Below are 18,361 nucleotides of genomic sequence, written 5' to 3'. Positions count from 1 at the left end.
GCCGCCTTACTCAAAAACCACGCTGGCAACTGCTACCCGGCAGGAGGGCCCGTGGGTACCCGGGTGGTGCCGCCCCGCGGAGCGGCTCTCCGGGCCCCACGCAGCAGGAGCCCGCACCCCGCGGCCGGGCCGGGGCTGGCGGCCGCCACCGCTCGCTCCCTTCGCTCCCCCGCGGGGTGCTCGGCCCAGGTCAGGCTCTGACAGGGCCTCTGGGGGGGCGGCCCGGCAGCGGGCCGGTGCCGCGGCGCTCGCTCCCTCACGCACTCACCCAGAGCCCGGCGGAGCCCTCCCCGGAGCCGCACAGCGTACCGCCCGCCGCCATGGCGCCCGCCGAGCCGCCCGCGGAGAGGGCGGGCGGGGCGTCGCGGTTCGGCTCGGCAGCCGGCAGAGGCGGGCCGCCTGCGGCCCCGGACCCTCCGCTCGGCGCCCCGGGGCGCGCCTCAGCGCCGGCGGGACAGGCGTTTCCTCACTGGGCAGCGGCCGAGAGCCCCGTTCCCGCCGGCCGTATGGGGGACTGGCGGGGGCCCCGGAGCGCCCGGTCCCGGCTGGGGGCAACGGGCAAAGTCCGGCCGGGAGCTCCTCGGGGACACGTCTGGGTTGGTGCAGCCCGGCAACAGCAGAGCGCCGAGGCGGAGGCCCCCGGCAGCGGGATACGGCAGGCGGGTAACCAGCGGGGCGCCGTACCGCCTCGCCGGGGGTAACGGCGCGTTGCATCACGCGGGAGCCCACGAACGAAGGAGGGGTAAGCCCCACGGAGGGCCCCGCTGAGGCTTCCGCAGCGCGCTGCGGAGAGCTGGCGGCGGAGGCGGGGCAGCCCGCGCCGGGGAGCGGACCCCCAGCCCGCCGGGCCGACAGGGGGCAGCACCTGCCGGCCCGGCCCGGCTCGGCTCTTCCGGCAGCGCGGCGGGCGGCGCTGAGTCAGGGAGGTGGCGGGATGCGGGCCTGGGCGGCTGCGCTGCTCTGCGCGCTCTGCTGCGCCCTGGCGCGGGGCTCCGAGGACATCGTCGTGGGCTGCGGCGGCTTCGTCAAGTCCGACGTGGAGATCAACTACTCTCTGATCGAGGTGGGCGCCGCCGCCCCTCCCCTCCCCTCAGCCGGCCGGGGCCGGGGCCGGGGCCGGGGCCGGGGCCGGGGCCGGGGCCGGAGGAGGGCGCCTGGCGGCCCTCGCACCCTGTTCTCTGTCCGGCTGTAAAGGCTTGGCCTGGGGGTCTGGCCGCGCGGCGTCACTGAAGCCCTTTTACCTTGGCCGCTGTTTGAGTTGACTGTGGTTGCGGGGTGGTTTCGGTTGAAGTGGGGCTCTTCTTTAAGCTGCTTCTTCCGAGCCCGGGACTGAACTCTTTGCCGGCTGTGCCTGGCAGATTGTGGTCCTCTTGCAATATACTTTTTCCCTGTTACCCCCTGGGGACACGCGGGTGCTGCTGCGTAAAAGCACTTGGCTAGAGGATGCCTGGTTTCAGCTTTGCTCATGTTTTTTAAAATATGTTTCTGTCGTTTTTGTTTGTTTCTTTTAGATTAAGTTATATACAAAACATGGTACTCTGAAATACCAGACAGATTGCGCTCCAAACAATGGGTATTTCATGATTCCCCTTTATGATAAGGTAAGAAACTGAAATACCAGCACTGTCTTTTCTACGCTGGAGGCAGGAGCTGCCGGCAGGTTAAACGTCTGAACAACACCCAACCGTGAAACATTTGAATCGGGACATAATTTAGTTTGTTTTGGACCAAACTTTCAACTGTTTCTTTTTGTAATGCAACAATTTTATTTCTCAGTGCTAAGTATTATCATGAGAAAAGCCAGGTAACTTTAGCTGCGGTGTTGTGTTTGTGCTATTTATCTGAATGACTGCAGCATTGGGAGAGTGAGTTCTGCCAACAACCATGTGCTAGCAGCTGTACAATACTCACAAAAAGTACAGGTTCATACATTGTACAGATAAAGTTTTCAGTTATCTATTTATAGAAATGAAAATAAATCTGTATGAGAATGTTTTGATATGACTGAATTAAAAATAACTTGAATGACTAATTGCAGATATTAAAAATGTCTTAAGAAAATAATGATACAGGAAGCTCAGAATGTATCAGAAGTTTGATGTCTGTTTAGACTGGAAAAATGTTTACATTCAAATTAAATACAAGCTGCCCTCAGATGGCCTAAGCGTTTTGCTCTTTTAAAGAGCTAGTTAACTTAGGGATCAGAAATAAATCCTTCCCTTCCAAATCTAAGACTGTAAGATGCTTTCTGATATCAGTGTTTTCAGTCTTAGGTCTTTGAGCCTTTCCATGGATGAGCTTCAGAACATATGTGGCGCCCACTGATTTAAAGAGGATCTCTGTGTAGATAAATACCCTTTTGGTGCAGAGCTTTTAAGAGGATTGAAATTTTGTTATCCTGTATTTGGGCAGAATGGTTGAGTGGGACCTCCTAGTGGAAATACCAAAGGCTGATTTAGAGCACATCTGTTGGGGCAGGTAGAGATAGATTTGAACACTTTCTAACACTGAGCTCCTTAAACATGAGCCAGATTTGGTCTGGTGGTCTGGAACCAGTATAAATATGATGATACTTAATTTTTGCTCTTAGCTGGCTGGATGTGAGCCCAGCATCCCAGCCTGTCTGGGTAGATATTGCTGCTTCTTTGAACAGAGTCTCTTAGGTAGGAGGAAAGGAGAATGGGACAGTTGAGTCTTGTGTTACTCTCTGCAGCATGATGCTTGTATTCTGACTTTTTTTCATCTTTTAGCTAAATTGAATTTAGATCAGTGAAGACAGTTATTGCTTTTTTATTTTTAGGGGGATTTCATTCTTAAAATTGAGCCTCCCCTAGGGTGGAGTTTCGGTAAGTGCTCATATGTCTTCTTACAATAGGACGGTGTATCTGCAATGTGGGACTTAACTGTCTCTAACTTGCAGTTGGCAGGGAAAATCAAGCGCTCTTCAAAAGAGATAAGGCCTACTGTATGGTTTTAATAACTAAAATGTACTTACTTAGAGGAAAATAAAGCTCTAAGGTAGACACTGACAAAGTAACCCATGAACTGATTTGAAGGAATGTGGGTTTTTGACAGAAATGGCTGCAATGGGAGAGGGAAAGAGGATTTTCAACATCAGGATTTGTGGGTGCTTTCACTTTGCTGAGGCAAGACTTCCAGAGCAACACTTGTGTGCTTGAGTTAATGCATTTCTGTGAGAGTTTTGTAAAGCTGAAGTAGAATTGCTTCATGATTGCTCTCTCGCTAACTACCATGCTGTTTCATTGTTCTTCCCCTCCAGAACCAACCAGTGTAGACATCCATGTGGATGGCATTAATGACATTTGCACAAAGGGAGGTGATATTAACTTTGTGTTCACAGGGTTTTCTGTGAACGGAAAGGTTAGAGTCCTTTATCTTTATTTATTCTATCTTATGCTAATTCTGCCTTCATAAAAACATTCTACTTCAGCTCCGCAAGTTATTTTTATCCATTTATACTCTGGTTTCTCTTCATTTTGACAGGTTCTCAGCAAAGGTCAGACGTTAGGTCCTGCTGGAGTCCAGGTTGTACTGAGAAATGCTGGCAGTGACATAAACATACAAGCAACTATTACACAACCTGGAGGAAAGTGAGTGTGGGTGGTACATACTGCTTATTTACACAAGATTCTTTCAATTCTGCCATATTGACTGGGATTATAGTAGTTCTGAAATATTTTTTCTAACATGTGTATAGAGTCTGAATTGTTTTTCTATAAACAAATGTTTGTGACTATTTCTGAAGAGACGTAACCTCTTTCTTGCCTTACAGGTTTGCTTTCTTTAAAGTGCTTCCTGGCGAATATGAAATCTTTGCATCTCATCCTACCTGGATGTTGAAAGAGGTTAGAGCCTACAAAAGTTCTGGTTTACCTGTTTAGTGAGGGCGGATCTGCTAGACCTTGTCTTGATCAGCTAACGTGAGGAAGGGTTTTTGTGAGTGGACAAGGTTAATGGAATTTTCATAAATTTAATTTAAATAGTCAAGAAACTGCCTTGTGCAGGCCCAGTTTGGAGATAGTGGAGCCAGCCAGGGAACAACTGGCAAATGAGCTCTTGCTTTCTGTCTTCTAATCCTATACATTTTGCAGGAGCTTGAATATTATAGCAGGTGCTGTAATCCTTCCCTCTGAGACTGCTTGCTTTCTGAGGAGCTCTGAGATCCTGACCAATTCCTAAATCAGTGAAGCAGGAAAAATACTGTTTTGCAAAGTATCTTTGCTTTAGTGTTTTTGTGTTTTGAATAGCCTGTGGACCCTGTTTGAATACTACTGCTCTGGTCTCTGTTTCTGTTGTTGAATATACAGCTTCTGATTGTTATTTAGGTGCTGTAAATGAGTTCTAATGCCTACTTTTGACGAAAATGTATGTGTTTCTGTTATTTCAGTCAAACACAGTGGTACGGGTGACGAGTTCTAATGCTTACGCCGCTAGCCCTCTGATTGTTGCCGGCTACAATGTTTCTGGGTCAGTAAGGAGTGATGGAGAACCAATGAAAGGGGTCATGTTTCTTCTTTTCTCTTCTTCAGTCACTAAAGAGGTAATGGTATATCAGTACCTTTTTAATATGAGTATGGATGTAAATAAGAAGTAGCTAAATAGCTTTTAGATTCATACTGCCCTGTTACTCATCTCTGTCCTTCATTGAGATTAGCTTATAGAAAACATAAACTGTACAACCCCTCAAGCTGTATTTTTTGTTTGTTTTTATTAATTTTATTTATTTATTTTCCAACAAGGCCCTTGTAATACAACATTTGTGTACATGCTGAATTTTCACATGACCTCCATGGAATTACTCAGATGTTTAACACGGTAGCTATCTGTTTAAATGTTGGCAAAATTGAGGCTTAAGGTCTATGTATTTTTAGAACACAAGAAATTAGAAAATTCTTTTAATTTCAGCTCTCTGGAACTCTTCATTATTGTTTCAAACAACCAGGTTCCTCAACAATTAGGCTGTCCAGGGACATAGAAGACTAAGACCTGAACTGAAGCAAGTAACAAGTGCAAAATATAATATGGTTAACAGCATGTTACTGATCTGTATATTCCCTGTGGGTCAGCAGGGTTAAGGACTACAATTTTAAGACAATATTTTTCCAGTTACACCTTTTCGCATGCTAAATGTTGGTTAGTAAATGTGTTCCCTCATGAGGATGACACTCCTCCATGGTGAAAGACCAGCTTCTGGCACAGGATACAAGATGTTGCCAGACAAATCCTGAAATTCACTGTACAGTAGCTGTAATTTGTCTTCAGCATGATGTCTTAATTGCTCTTTGCCCTCTTGATGTGAAGACAAAGTTCAGCAGCTTCTATTACCACCTTAAAAGTGTGTTATGAAATTAGCGTGAAACATTTGGTCATACACTCTGATTTTTTTAATGTAGAGTAGAGCTCTGTTCTGTAATGTTAACCTTGTCCACAGAACTGAAGTCAGTTAATGTTAAGACATGCAGTGCAGTTCTGGGGTACTGGGGGATGCTGAATTTCTCAGTTTTCTGTCCTTGTTACCAAGTTGATTATTGTTTGTTTTTTTCTGTTTTACCTGTACATGAATTGTAAGCCATGCTATCAAACTTTGCCTCTAAAATGGTTTTGTACTTCCCATCCTTCATTCACATTTACTATTCACTATTCACACACTACTATTATTTTGAACTCTCCTACATCCCCCCTGAAATTATTTTCTCTGTTCTCCCACTGGAAAAAAGTTGTATTGCATTTATTGCTACAGGATGTTGTGGGCTGCAATGTGTCTCCTGTGGATGGATTCCAGTCAAGAGATGAGTCTCTATCCTATTTGTGCAATGTTGTATCAAAAGAAGATGGATCTTTCAGCTTTCTTTCTTTGCCAAGTGGGACATACACTGTGGTAAGTAGCTGGAAAGTTCATTGCTTGTTTATCCATTGGGTTGTTAACTTTCATTTTTTAAACTAGATCATGCATAACTTTGTAGCTGTTAAAACAGAAATAGTTGAAATATGTTGAATTGGATGAAATAATTAGAATAGGAACCTCCAACCTATGACAGTGAAGTAAGTTGCTGTAATAGGGATCTCTGATGTGGTTTCTGAGGAAGGACTTATTTGCAAATCAGGCTCTGAATTACCTGAATACATTGTCCAGTCACAGAACCATTCCTAGAGGCTGCTGGGAGACTGAAAGTTTCAGTTGACTACAGCCACCTCATGTCCTTTAAGTTCTCTGTTTTCTTTTTTGCCCATTCTCTTCATTATGTCCGGGTAGTGTGGGAGCGTGGTTGTCTGTGCACTGCCTAGAATGATCTGCATTCTCAGTCCGCATGATCTAGAAGTGGGATTCAAACTTCTCTCATTCCTTTAACCCTTCTAGCAATCATATAGTCTCCTATCTGTAAGCTCTTGCACATTCAAGTACCTTTGCTGTATTCTGAGTAGAGGGTTACTTTTCTGTCTATTCAGATAATCTCATATAGTTTCCATCAAACAGTCTTGAAATATTGCCTTTATTCTTGTCTCCATCCCTCTGAATTATTTTTTCCAGGAAGTTTGCAGCCCATTTGACCCTTAGAGGTATCAATAGAGGTGTCTGATGGTGATAAGGACATGGAAAATGGTAAAGGAAAACAATTCTGTCATCATAGCTTCTTAGCAGTCAAAACGATGTGTCTTCTTTCAGATACCATTCTACAGGGGAGAGAGAATTACCTTTGATGTTGCTCCATCTAGATTGGACTTCCTTGTAGAGCATGACAGTTTACAAATTGAGGTAAGACATTCAGAGGAAATAATATTTTTGTGCCATTCATTCCTGTAAAAGTATAACTGATTTTAGCAGAAAGCAGGTGTATTATGGAAAAACTTCTTTGTAAGAAGTTTGAAGACATTTGTTATGCATACCCTCTTGCACAGCAGGCAGAAGACAATATCTGTAGAAATACAGCAATATATCGTGCTGTATTTCTACACTTCAGTCCCTTTTACTAGGAAGAAACAGAATAGGGAAAAGCTGTCTACTGTGTTCACTTTCATATGCATGTTGCAAACAGGCAATAATTTTTCAGGCTGCTTAAATTTACTCATTCAGATTGTCAAATCTCTGGAGAAGAGCCTGTAAGTTTGTATGGTTTGCAGAGTGCCTTGTGTAACGGCATTATGATCTGTGACTTGGGCCTTCTGAACTGTACTGGTGCAAATAAATTGAGAATCTGTTCCTGTACTTAGGGGAACAGTATGCTTGGAGATTGATATGTACTTTCATTGTGATTATCCTGGTAAATTTTTTTCCTAAAGCTGGAAATAAATTTCCTTTATATGTGTGCATGGGGAAAACAGTTGATGTTGATTGCTGTAGGTGTGTGTTTGCTTTTACTGAGTAAAGATTAATGTTAACTTTTTGCCTATTTCCAGCCTGTTTTCCATGTGATGGGTTTCTCTGTCACAGGAAGGGTGTTGAATGGTCCTGAAGGAGAAGGAGTTGCCGATGCCACTGTGACTCTGAACAATCAGATTAAAGGTATGCAGTGGTCTTGGTCTGTGTTGCTACAGGGAAGCCTGTATTAAGCTTAAGTACAGGACTAGTGTATGAGATAGAATTAAGCCTTCAGGACAATACACTACTTCTGTTGCAATTTGTTTGAAATATTAAACTGGTTTTCATGCAGTTCATTAATTTTGCATTTTCTGACTTAGATGAGAGTATTAGGTGTTCATTTGTTTTGCTGTAGAAAATTTCTTATATTTTCTTTCAACCATATGCCAAATTGTGCTTTGAAGTACAGAAATGAAGGTTGGTTTAGTAAGAAAGCATAATACTGTTCTTTGTTATGCAATGTAAATTAAAAATAGCCTAATGCAGTGCATGCCCTCTAGCTCTTTTGACGCATAAGGATAGACAGTCAAGACATGCTTTGTTTTTTAACTCATCTCTTTATTTGTTACAGTAAAAACAAAAGCTGATGGCTCTTTCCGCCTTGAGAACATAACAACAGGTACATACACAATTCATGCCAGGAAAGAGCATCTCTTCTTTGATACTATTACAGTGAAGATTGCACCAAATACACCTCAGCTAGCAAACATCATTGCAACAGGGTAAGTACTGGTGTCATGATGAAAATGTAATGTGATATGTGGACAAGGTCTTGAAAATGGGTGGTCCTTTCGCATGTCATGCCCAGACTTGCATACTGTTGTCAGAAGCTAAATACTGCTCGAGAAATTCAAGGTAAATAGGACAGCATGATTGTAGGGTAATGTTTTGTCCACAGTATGTTGCTCAATACTAGTCTTAGAGCACCCTCTTAATAACCTCTCCCTTGCAAATGAAGACGCTAAGACGTGGGTATATTGAGCAATTATAGAACTGTATGTGAACCAAGAAAGGAACAGAAAGGCTTTCTGCCGCTGATGCCACACCTCAGATACCCTCCTTCTGTGTAAGAGTGGAGTTACATAACTGGTGCAGTGTTGTACCAAACCTCAACATTTTATTACCGCTCTCAAGGTTGTAGTTGTCATATATATATTGTCTTTTTCTTGTTTGTGATTCTTTGACTGGTGGGCATAAGCCTGTATGATGGTAACAGGATGATTTTGGGAGCGTAAGGCAGTGGTGGGAGATACAGTGTGAGCTGAGGAAGACAAAAAGGGGTGTGGTTCTCTGTCCAGGAGCTTCTTGCAGAGGAGAAAATAGTGGCAACTTTCCGGAGAAGTGAAAACTAGGAATTTACTGAAGCAAATAGCAGCTAGCTCATGCAGACTTAGCTAGCTAATGTTGTGGTTTAACCCCAGCCGGCAACTGAGCACCACCCAGCTGCTCGCTCACTCCCCCCGTGGTGGGACGGGGCAGAGAATCAGAAGGGTAGAAGTTAGAAAACTCGTGGGCTGAGATAAAGACAGTTTCATAGGTAAAGCAAAAGCCATGCACACGAGCAAAGCAAAGTAAGGAATTCAATCGCTCCTTCCCATGGGCAGGCAGGTGTTCAGCCATCTCCAGGAAAGCAGGGCTCCATCACGCGTAACGGTTACTTCGGCAGACAAACGCCATCACTCCGAACGTCCTCCCCTTCCTTCTTCCCCCAGCGTTATATGCTGAGCATGACACCATATGGTGTGGGATGTCCCTTTGGTCATTGGGGTCAGCTGTCCCAGCCGTGTCCCCTCCCAACTCCTTGTGCCCCCCCAGCCTCCTCGCTGGTGGGGTGGGATGAGGAGCAGAAAAGGCCTTGACTCTGTGTAAGCACTGCCCAGCAGGGACTAAACCATCCCTCTGTTACCAATGCTGTTTTCAGCACAAATCCAAAACATAGCCCCATACTAGCTACTATGAAGAAAATTAACTCTATCCCAGCCAAAACCAGCACAGTTAATTAGAAAAAAACCCTGCATGCTGTTAAATGATCAGTTACGTTTTTTTCAGTCACTAAATATGTTGTGCTGTTGAAGGTGAAAAGTAGAACTTAACAGCTTCTAATTTGTCATCGTCTTGTGTTTTCACAAACGTAGGTGTATTAGGGTTGTGTTCAAGTGAATTACCTATCATATTTGACACAAAACATTTCAAACATTTAAAACCTGAGGGATGGCGATCCTAAGTCAATTGCCTGCCTGGCCAAAAAAAAAAAAAAAAAAAAAAAAGAAAAAAGGCTTGAAGTGATTGGGTTGGTTGGGGGGGGGAGAAGAGTGAAGCAAGTTGCTTGGAAATAAAAACATAACATCACGGTGACTTCATTGTAAAAGAAAAGATCCCATTAATTGTACACGAGTTTGCACTTGCCCCACTGTGTTCGCTTATAGTATCTCTTTGATATGAACGCTCTTCCAGGAGAAATCCATTCCAATTCATGTGTTAGTACCTCAACATAGCGAGGCTTACTTTTTAAGGAAGTTTTAAACCAAGTATTTTTTAATGAGCTTTGTCAAATCAAGATACTTATTCTGATGGCTGGCTTTTATTTGACAGATTCAGTGTGTGTGGCCGTATCTCAGTAACTCGTTTCCCTGACACAGTCAAACAGATTAGTAAATACAAGGTAACCATGATGCCTCAAGACAAGGACAAAGCATCACTGGTTACAACAGAAACTGACCCTCATGGGGCATTTTGTTTTAAGGCAAAATCGGGTACATACAATGTTCAGGTAAGAATGAGCTTCCATTTCTTCATTGTAGAACTATCACAAGGTTTTAGACGATTTTGAACATTTAATTTCTAAAATTTGAGAAGTTGAATTTAGATTTTCCTCGTCCTTTTCTCCTGTTTGCACTATTTAAACAATGACAGTTATTTGCTTTTTTTTTTTTCTTAATAAGTTGAGCTTCCCATGCTCCTTGTCCTTTACCCTTATTAAAAAGAGATCAGGCCATTGAGGTTGAAAGTTCTTCTCTCTCTCTCCTCTTAGCTGTGATGTCCCTTAGATCATTTCTTATCTTAATATGCTATCCTGTGAGTGAGACATGTAATATGTACCTTTCTCAGGTGCCTAAATGGTTCCTGAGATTATAGGTCACAGCAGAACCTGTAGCACAACCACCATGAATTTTGCATTGTGGGAGATAGTGTAGGCTGGAAGGAAGTGCATGGTTATAAGGCCTCTAACTGTCCTTAGAGGTAATGAAATAGCCTAATGTAGAAGCAGCAGTACATCCTGAAGTGGAATTCACTCAGACTTTTGAAACTGAGCTGTTTGGAGGGTTTTTAGCTCAGTTTTATTGCAGTTCTTTGGAGGATTTTTAATACAGAATTTTGAAAAGTGTATTTGGGAGGCTGGTTTTGCTTTGCCTGGGATTTACAGTAAATTTCCATTTTCTAATTTCTGATAAGTGGGTTGAACTCAGCAGAGTGGGTGTTTTGGGACTGGTATTTAAAAGCTGGTGATGCCTTGATGTCATATACTCTACAGGTAATTATTCCAGAGACTGAGACCAGAGCAGGATTGGCTTTGAAACCCAAAATGTTCCCTGTTACTGTTACAGACAGACCAGTAATGGATGTGACCTTCTCTCAGTTTTTGGCATCTGTCTCAGGGAAGATCTCTTGTTTAGGTAAGCCAGTTTTGAAAGTGAAGTGGAAACTGGAACAGAGAAGTTTAGCACTGTGTGTGTGAATGAGTACTGTTTAGGTCAAGACACTTGCTGTGGTTAGCCCCATCAGCATATAAGTAAATTAACTTCCAGCACATAGGTAAAGCGGCTCTTTTTTGGGAGACCTTACAGCCTAATAAGGTACCTTAATAAAGTTTGGAGTAAAGTTATGTACCTATTTCTAATACTTGCTAGGAATAAGCAAGTGTTCCTTCCTCAGGAAGGAATTCTGACCTCTTTGCCTTTCTCAGAAGATGGGTAAGTTCTGGAAGGAAATGCTCCTGGCTGACACTAGGGATACTGTACATTAATCAGAGAAGTACTGGAGGCAAAAAAAAAAAAAAAAAAGCAGTGCATGTAAAAACCTCCAGGATAGAGGCTCAGGCTGTTAACAGAAGCTTGCAATCTCTGTTCTCTTTCATAAGCTTTTTGTCTTTATTTTAGTCTAAGGTCCTCTCTCCTGCTATTTTCCTTGATTACCCACTGATTTCAGCAGATGGTGATTGGAGCTTGACTTTTGTCATTTTTACCCCTTCCTTTTTCCTCTCTGAATCCTCTCTGCACTTGGTGTTCTGTCTCTCAGGTGTTTTCTGGGCCCTGTAGTCTCTGCAGAGCAAGGTGGTCTCAGGGATTTAATGTTGGCCTCTGGTTGTTACTTGCCATTAGATAATATGTTTAACAGTCTCGAACTTTCTCAATGCAAAAAAGCAGTGGTAAACATGTGCTTAAGAAATAAGGGTAAGAGTTTTAATTGGAAATGTTCTTTACTGGAAGAGAGTAATAATTTTAATCTTAGTACACATGAAGCTTGCTTGGAGTGGGGGTTTTGGAGGCAAAACTGGCAGGCCAGAATGCAGTCTCATTTTCTGCTGTCTTTTCGGCACAGATGCTTGTGGTGATCTGATGGTGACATTACAGTCTGTGAGTCGCCAGGGTGAAAAACGCAACCTGCAGCTCTCTGGAAACATGGACTCAGTAACCTTCACATTTGAAAATGTGCTACCTGGCAAATACAAAGGTAGGATTATGGGGAACTGTTTGAAGTGTTACCTTAGTAGCTAAATTTGTGACTTAGTCTGTATACTTCTTTTATTATGGATGCCATTTACAGTATGCCCAACACGGAACTAGTTCTGAAACTTGAGGGAATCTGGAAAAATACTGTATAACAGTGCCTCAAGTTTTCTTAATGTTGTATGTTTAACCCTTTTGTCAGCTTACAGGTAACTGCTCCCCTAAGTTTTAGGGTCTACATGGCTGGCGTGAGGAAAAAGGGCTTTATCATGAACTGACTTGTCCCAGGTCTAAGAACAGGGGCACACCCTAGTTCTTCTGCTTCCAGAGTACCTCTCCTAAGAGCAGTATGTGTTTTGGCCAGCCTGCCTTGGCCTACTATGAAAATAAGTTGTTTTCCAGGGAAAGGTGTAGAAGGAGTATATACAGATCGCTCTTTTTATACGTGAGTCAGAACATCTTTCTGCCAGCTGAAATTGGAGTTAGGTTCTGATGTCCTCTAGGCTTCTTTGACTATCACAATGGTAGTACACATTGCATAACTTTCCAGGGTGACCAGACTTCATTATTCCTTTTTATAATAGCTTTTCTGTTACAAGATGTGCTTGATTCCTGGTGATGCTGTAGTGCTGTGAGCCAGGTCTGTTACCACAGTCGTTGTGTATCTGGCTTTGAAGATTATTGTCAGGGAAGTTGGAGTGTGTCGTGGTTTAGCCCCAGCCGGGAGCTAAGCACCACGCAGCCGCTCACTCACTCCCCCCGCGGTGGGATGGGGGAGAGAATTGGAAGAGCAAAAGTAAGAAAACTCGAGGGTTGAGATAAGAACAGTTTAATAGGGAAAGCAAAAGCCGCGCACGCAAGCAAAGCAAAGCACGGAATTCATTCACCGCTTCCCATGGGCAGGCAGGTGTTCAGCCGTCTCCAGGAAAGCAGGGCTCCATCACCCGTAATGGTTACTTGGGAAGACAAATGCCATCATTCCAAATGTCCCCCCTTCCTTCCTCTTCCCCAGCTTTATATACTGAGCATGACGTCATGTGGTATGGAATAGCCCTTTGGTCAGTTTGGATCAACTATCCTGGCTGTGTCCCCTCCCAGCTCCTCCTGCACCTGGCAGAGCACAGGAAGCTGAAAAGTCCTTGACCAGTGCAGCAACAACTAAACCATCTCTGTATTATCAACACTGTTTTCAGCACAAATCCAAAACATAGCCCCATACCAGCCACTATAGAGAAAATTAACTCTATCTCAGCTGAAACCAGGACAGAGTGATACAAGCTTTGTATACCACAAAACCTGCCCTTACTCACACAGTTTTACATTGCTAAAGTGCTTTGTGTGGTGTGTATTCTAGTAAGCATTGTACATGAAGACTGGTGCTGGAAGAATAAGTCCTTGGAGTTGGAAGTCATGGAGGAAGATGTTTCGGGAGTAGAATTCAGGCAGACTGGATATATGCTGAGGTGTTCTCTTTCTCATGCAATTACACTGGTACGTAGGTAACAAACGTCCTTGTATTCTTTTAATGAACTTGTGTAGGTAGGTTGGGTGATGCTTGGAATCAAGGCTTTTTCATGTTGCCAGGGACTCATATAGCACAGCAACGTTGATGTTTAGAGTGCTTTGAGATTTGTCTCTTAGATTTGGTAAAATGGTCCTGTGCTGCTATAAAAGAGAAGCATTAATGTATCTTTAGGGAAATACTGTTTTCATTTTGTTGTTTAGTAGTTACTAATAGTGAATTGTATTGTGGCTTCACAGGAATTTTATCAGGATGGAAATGGACCAGAGAATGTTGGTGTTTATAACCTGTCCAAAGGAGTTAATAGATTCTGTCTTTCAAAGCCAGGTAACAGCTCTAAAATGTCAGTTTAAAAAATGAAAAAGAACCAGTCAACTAATACTGCTGGGAATTAAAAAAAAAACCAAACAAACACCAAACAAAACCAAGTTGTGGTTTCTGAGAGGCATTGTTTTATTTATATCTGTATATAAATGCTCTGTTCTAAGTTTTTAGAATTCTCCTACTGTTTAGTCCTTCACCTGAATACAGATTCCAGAAGTAAAATAATTTTTTTTTTTTATTTGGTGATGGGCTTTGATCTTTGAATGAAGAGCATGTTAAAATAATCTTGTTCATATGGGTTTCAATGAAGTTTCATTTCAATACAGGATTCTTGAGGGATAACTGTTAAAAATACCACAGGGTTATATATATAATCTAAAAAAGAATGTTTTAAAATTAGATCCCCCCCCCCCCCCCCCCCCCTCCTTTTAATGTTTTGGAGCTAATTCTCTGTTATGGCCCCTTAGCAAAACAGTTAACAAATATGTTTGGTCTTGATTCGGTTTTCAGCTTTGAACATTTCATCCTTAGAGCCAGCGGTCTCATTCACAATAGAATAATACAGTGGTTCTATAATCAGTCAAAGGGTGTCAGCTATGGGACCATAACAGGTTACTTCTGAGCTTGTTTGGTTTGTTGTGTTTGTAATTACGTTTATCTATAGTGATGCCTAATTGTGTTTTATATCAGTGTACATTAGAAACACTGCACAGCTTCCAGTTGTGATCTATGACTGAACAGAGGTGAATTAATTTACAAGTGTCTATGTGAAAGGCAGTAGATATATAGTCAAATTTTGTAATTGTTTCTATACCTCAGGTCTCATGTGATCTTGAGAATTCAGCCAACACAGTAAGGTTGAATTTTTTCAGCGGATCATTCTTTGACTTAATGTTTACAGGTGTATATGAAGTGACCCCACGTTCCTGCCACCAGTTTGAACATGAGTATTACACTTATGACACGTAAGAGCAAAATCTGATTTTGATCTTAAGCCTATCAGTATGCTTTCATAAAGCTTTCTTCTGCTGCAGCTGCTTTCTTTCAGCAGTTCAGGATGTGTTGCTATGACTCTCTCTAACCAATAGAGGGAAGCTTTAGCAAAGTGTATCAGATGTGTTCTCTTGCCCTTTCTAGTCTTAAAAAAAAATGAACTGATGATAGGCTTTAAAGATGCCTTTGCTACTCTAAATGGATATTTTTGTCAGCCTTCTGTCTGTTTAATGTTGGTTTTGCTTTGTAACAAAGCAGAGATATTTCAGTGGAAACTGTTGATCACTTGTGAGAGTTGAAATGCAAAGGATAGGATAGTAAGTTTACTGGGAGGCATATACCATCGTTGTATGTCCCTAGTGCCATGACTCTGTGCTAATTTGATTATGTTCACCCCGATTTTTGCAAGCTGAATAAATATTCACCCTAATCACAAGTAAGCAGTACTGATCTTCCTAAGTCAGCCATGTTTTATTAGTTATAGGTTATCGTCTGGCAATGTGCTTAATGGCTCTTTGCTTCCAAAAAGAGGATTTCTGCTCCTGGACTACTTCTAATTCATTAACATGGCAGAAAATGAATTCAGCATTAAAATCTGATTCTTTTCTGCTGTGTTAGTGAATTAAAAGTACTTCAAAGAGAGATGTGCTAAACATGAGAGCCAGCACAAAGTGAGTGAATGGATAGAAGCAGAAACCCTCTTTTGGCAGCAAAGCACCGTTAGACTTGGGGGATCTTGGTGAACTATGTCTAATATGACAAACTTTTGAGTGTCTTTCTGTTATGTGTAAAGGGATTGTATGTACAAAATCAATTAAATCAGCAGTAGCTTGAGAGGAAGCAGGTGACACAAAGGAAGGAATTGATTTGCCAATGTTATGCAGTGGTTTGGGGTTCAGAGCTGGAAAATGCTCCCTTTCCAATATGCTATCATCTCAGCACTACAGCTTTGCTGTGTAATTTGTATATCGTCTTTTATAAAGCACTTCAAACTTAGGAATGAGAGCACAAACTCTGCTAAATAAGATTTGGTTATTTTCCTTAGGAGGGGCACCTTGAATTCATCTCTTCGTTACTTTGATTTACAGGTCCTCTCCTAGTATACTGACGCTCACTGCAGTTCGACACCATGTCCTTGGCACAATTGTAACAGATAAACTGATGGATGTGACTATTACCATTAAGTAAGAACAAAGAAATCTTGGGGCTATAAAAAGGGGAAGAAAAAGACATCTCTCTCATAAAGTTTTACTCTGGTTTTAATACCGCAGTGGCTGCTTTCTAAGGGGATGGCATCCAACTCTAGACTGCAAGAGGTTTTTATGCTAAGCTGTGCTTTGAGTTCTTTGTAGACAGAAAAATAATTCCCAGCCCTCATTTTGAACATTGTCTGTTCATTTCAATATAGCCCCTTTCTACCTGTGTGTCATGGTAAAAAGGAATGATTTTCTGAGTTTTTATACACTTCAATGAACTGAAATTTCAGAATTCAGAGGTTATTGTTTTAGCTTAGGTCTGAGCTCTTTAACACTGGCATCTATTTTTTTCCTTTTTTGTTTCCTCAGAATGAGAATCTGCTGCTTTAGAGCATTGTTACTGGTGTGAAGAGGGTTATAAAAGGAAAACCATGCAGCGTGATTACACACTAATGCGCCAATTTATGTTTAGCTGAACAGACAGCTCACTAGGGAGCACTGATTTGTGAACAGCTTTAATTGTATGAGGTGCCAGATCTGCCTGGAAGTGTCTGATAATGATGAGTGCTTTATTAATGCTCTGCTGATGTCCACTTGTTCTAGACTATGGGTTCTCAAACTTTTTGAGTGTAGAAAACATCTTTTCAGAGAACAAATTACCTGCAGAGCATTGCCTCAAGTTCCATGAGTTTAATGAACCTATAACTGCAACTACTGGGCAGCTACAGCAGCTGGAAAAGAAACATTGAGATAGCAGAGAGCCATTAGGATTTTAAAAACAACTTAGTGAGGAGGTGAATATTATACCGACCTTCTAGGCTGGTTGGGTTTTTTGAGACTTGGCAAGTGCTTTGAAGGCAGCTCAGTTGCTAGAGACCATCTCTGTTCAAGCCTGCGTGAAGCTTTTCAGCCAAAGTCCAATTTGTGAAATGCTATCAACATAAAAGGAACAGCTCTGGATTTAAAAGCAAGACAGTTGTTCTTAAAAGTCTGTGCTTGTGTACCAGATCCATGGTGGTGACCTGTTAACTTTCAGTTAATAATAAAAAACCCCCAACCCAACCAAAAATAAAGCTGATTCTTAACATTTTTTGATGATGGCTTGTTATGTTTGAAAAGTGAGACTGTAGTAATTTATTATTAATATCATGAGACTGTGTGCATGTCTGTACAGATTTTTAATAGGTTTTAAGACACACAAAATTTTTTGATTCATTTTTGTATTGTCTCTGGACTGCAGAGAAAGAACTTAAAGCCTTGATGAAACTTAGTGTGATAGAGCAATAGTGTCTGTTTCTCTTAAAAAAAGACACAATAGAAGATAGGTGAAGACTGAAGCAGGAGATGGAACTATCCTGATAATCTAAAGTGGTTGTAGGAAAAGTAATTGTGATCATTTCAGTTCACTCCTCATAGAGAATTTTGCAATGTTCTGCGACAGTTTTTCAGACTATTGTAGAAGGACAGAAGACAAGATACAAAGGATGGTTGGAGACTATGTAACATTAGGGAAAGTGAAATGAGATGCATTGTTCTGAGCTGATTTAAAGAACTTAGTTAAACTTATCTAGCAATCTGTTCAGTGGACAGTGACAAGATAGCTGGATAGTTCAAATGTATAGGGCAGGTAGGTTAGAACTCAGAGCTTTTTCTGGGAATTGCCAGCTATTGGAAATATTTATTTGTGATAGAAGTTTACTTTCTCCTTGTTTGCTCTACTCCTGAGAGGTAGGTTCTGAGGGAAAGTTCCTAGTACTGAAAAAATAAGTGAGCTTACTAGTCTTTTTGTTTATTTTGTATAACTCATCCTTTTTGTATTAAGCTTGTTCTCAGATTTGGAATTCCAGCCTTTCTCCTTTAGTTTAGGGCTTTGTTAAAGGTACCCTTGCAAACTGGTCCTTTGGCTTAAGAATTTAGCACTCCTGCTGGCTTGTCAGTGCTTCTGTGGGAGGTTATTGCCCCTGCAGCAGAGCTGGTGTCTGGTACTTGGTGCAAAATCAAGACTCTCTGCTTACCAAAACCTAAGCTAAGCTAAGATGCTGGACTCTGCAAAGTGATTGAGATGTAAGCATGTGGCACTGGCTCTGCAGTGGGATGCTGAGGCATGGCAGAGGGGAGGAGGAGGCAACAGGGACGTAACTCCTTGAATGGTTATAGCATGATGGGGCAGAATTTGTGAGAGTTGCAAGTAGGTCCTTTCCTGCTAGACCAGGTAGGTTAC

General features: G+C 42.2%; 2 protein-coding genes across 3 annotated transcripts in view; one reads left to right on the top strand and one right to left on the bottom strand.

Moving 5' to 3' along the window:
* The window catches only part of ABCC6 (ATP binding cassette subfamily C member 6), a 30,967-nt gene extending 30,137 nt beyond the window's left edge, over positions 1-830 (bottom strand). For both annotated transcript variants that reach the window (XM_075514975.1, XM_075514974.1), the window contains exon 1: positions 269-830. In XM_075514975.1, coding sequence (XP_075371090.1) covers positions 269-322 — 54 coding nt within the window. In that variant the 5' untranslated portion in view covers positions 323-830. The remainder of the gene's footprint in view (positions 1-268) is intronic.
* Positions 831-885: 55 nt separating this feature from the next.
* LOC142415976 (BOS complex subunit NOMO1) overlaps positions 886-18,361 on the top strand; it is a 30,872-nt gene continuing 13,396 nt past the window's right edge. The window contains exons 1-18 of the mRNA XM_075514973.1: positions 886-1,063; positions 1,512-1,601; positions 2,801-2,846; positions 3,281-3,381; positions 3,505-3,611; positions 3,794-3,866; positions 4,409-4,561; positions 5,762-5,899; positions 6,686-6,775; positions 7,417-7,522; positions 7,950-8,100; positions 9,971-10,148; positions 10,911-11,052; positions 11,978-12,109; positions 13,460-13,596; positions 13,867-13,954; positions 14,853-14,916; positions 16,033-16,128. Coding sequence (XP_075371088.1) covers positions 935-1,063; positions 1,512-1,601; positions 2,801-2,846; positions 3,281-3,381; positions 3,505-3,611; positions 3,794-3,866; positions 4,409-4,561; positions 5,762-5,899; positions 6,686-6,775; positions 7,417-7,522; positions 7,950-8,100; positions 9,971-10,148; positions 10,911-11,052; positions 11,978-12,109; positions 13,460-13,596; positions 13,867-13,954; positions 14,853-14,916; positions 16,033-16,128 — 2,021 coding nt within the window. The 5' untranslated portion in view covers positions 886-934. The remainder of the gene's footprint in view (positions 1,064-1,511; positions 1,602-2,800; positions 2,847-3,280; positions 3,382-3,504; positions 3,612-3,793; positions 3,867-4,408; positions 4,562-5,761; positions 5,900-6,685; positions 6,776-7,416; positions 7,523-7,949; positions 8,101-9,970; positions 10,149-10,910; positions 11,053-11,977; positions 12,110-13,459; positions 13,597-13,866; positions 13,955-14,852; positions 14,917-16,032; positions 16,129-18,361) is intronic.

Source organism: Mycteria americana, chromosome 12 (assembly GCF_035582795.1).
Source record: "Mycteria americana isolate JAX WOST 10 ecotype Jacksonville Zoo and Gardens chromosome 12, USCA_MyAme_1.0, whole genome shotgun sequence".
Taxonomy (NCBI): Eukaryota; Metazoa; Chordata; class Aves; order Ciconiiformes; family Ciconiidae; genus Mycteria; species Mycteria americana.
Note: the sequence above shows the minus strand (reverse complement) of the source record. Positions and strands in the feature narration are given on the sequence as shown.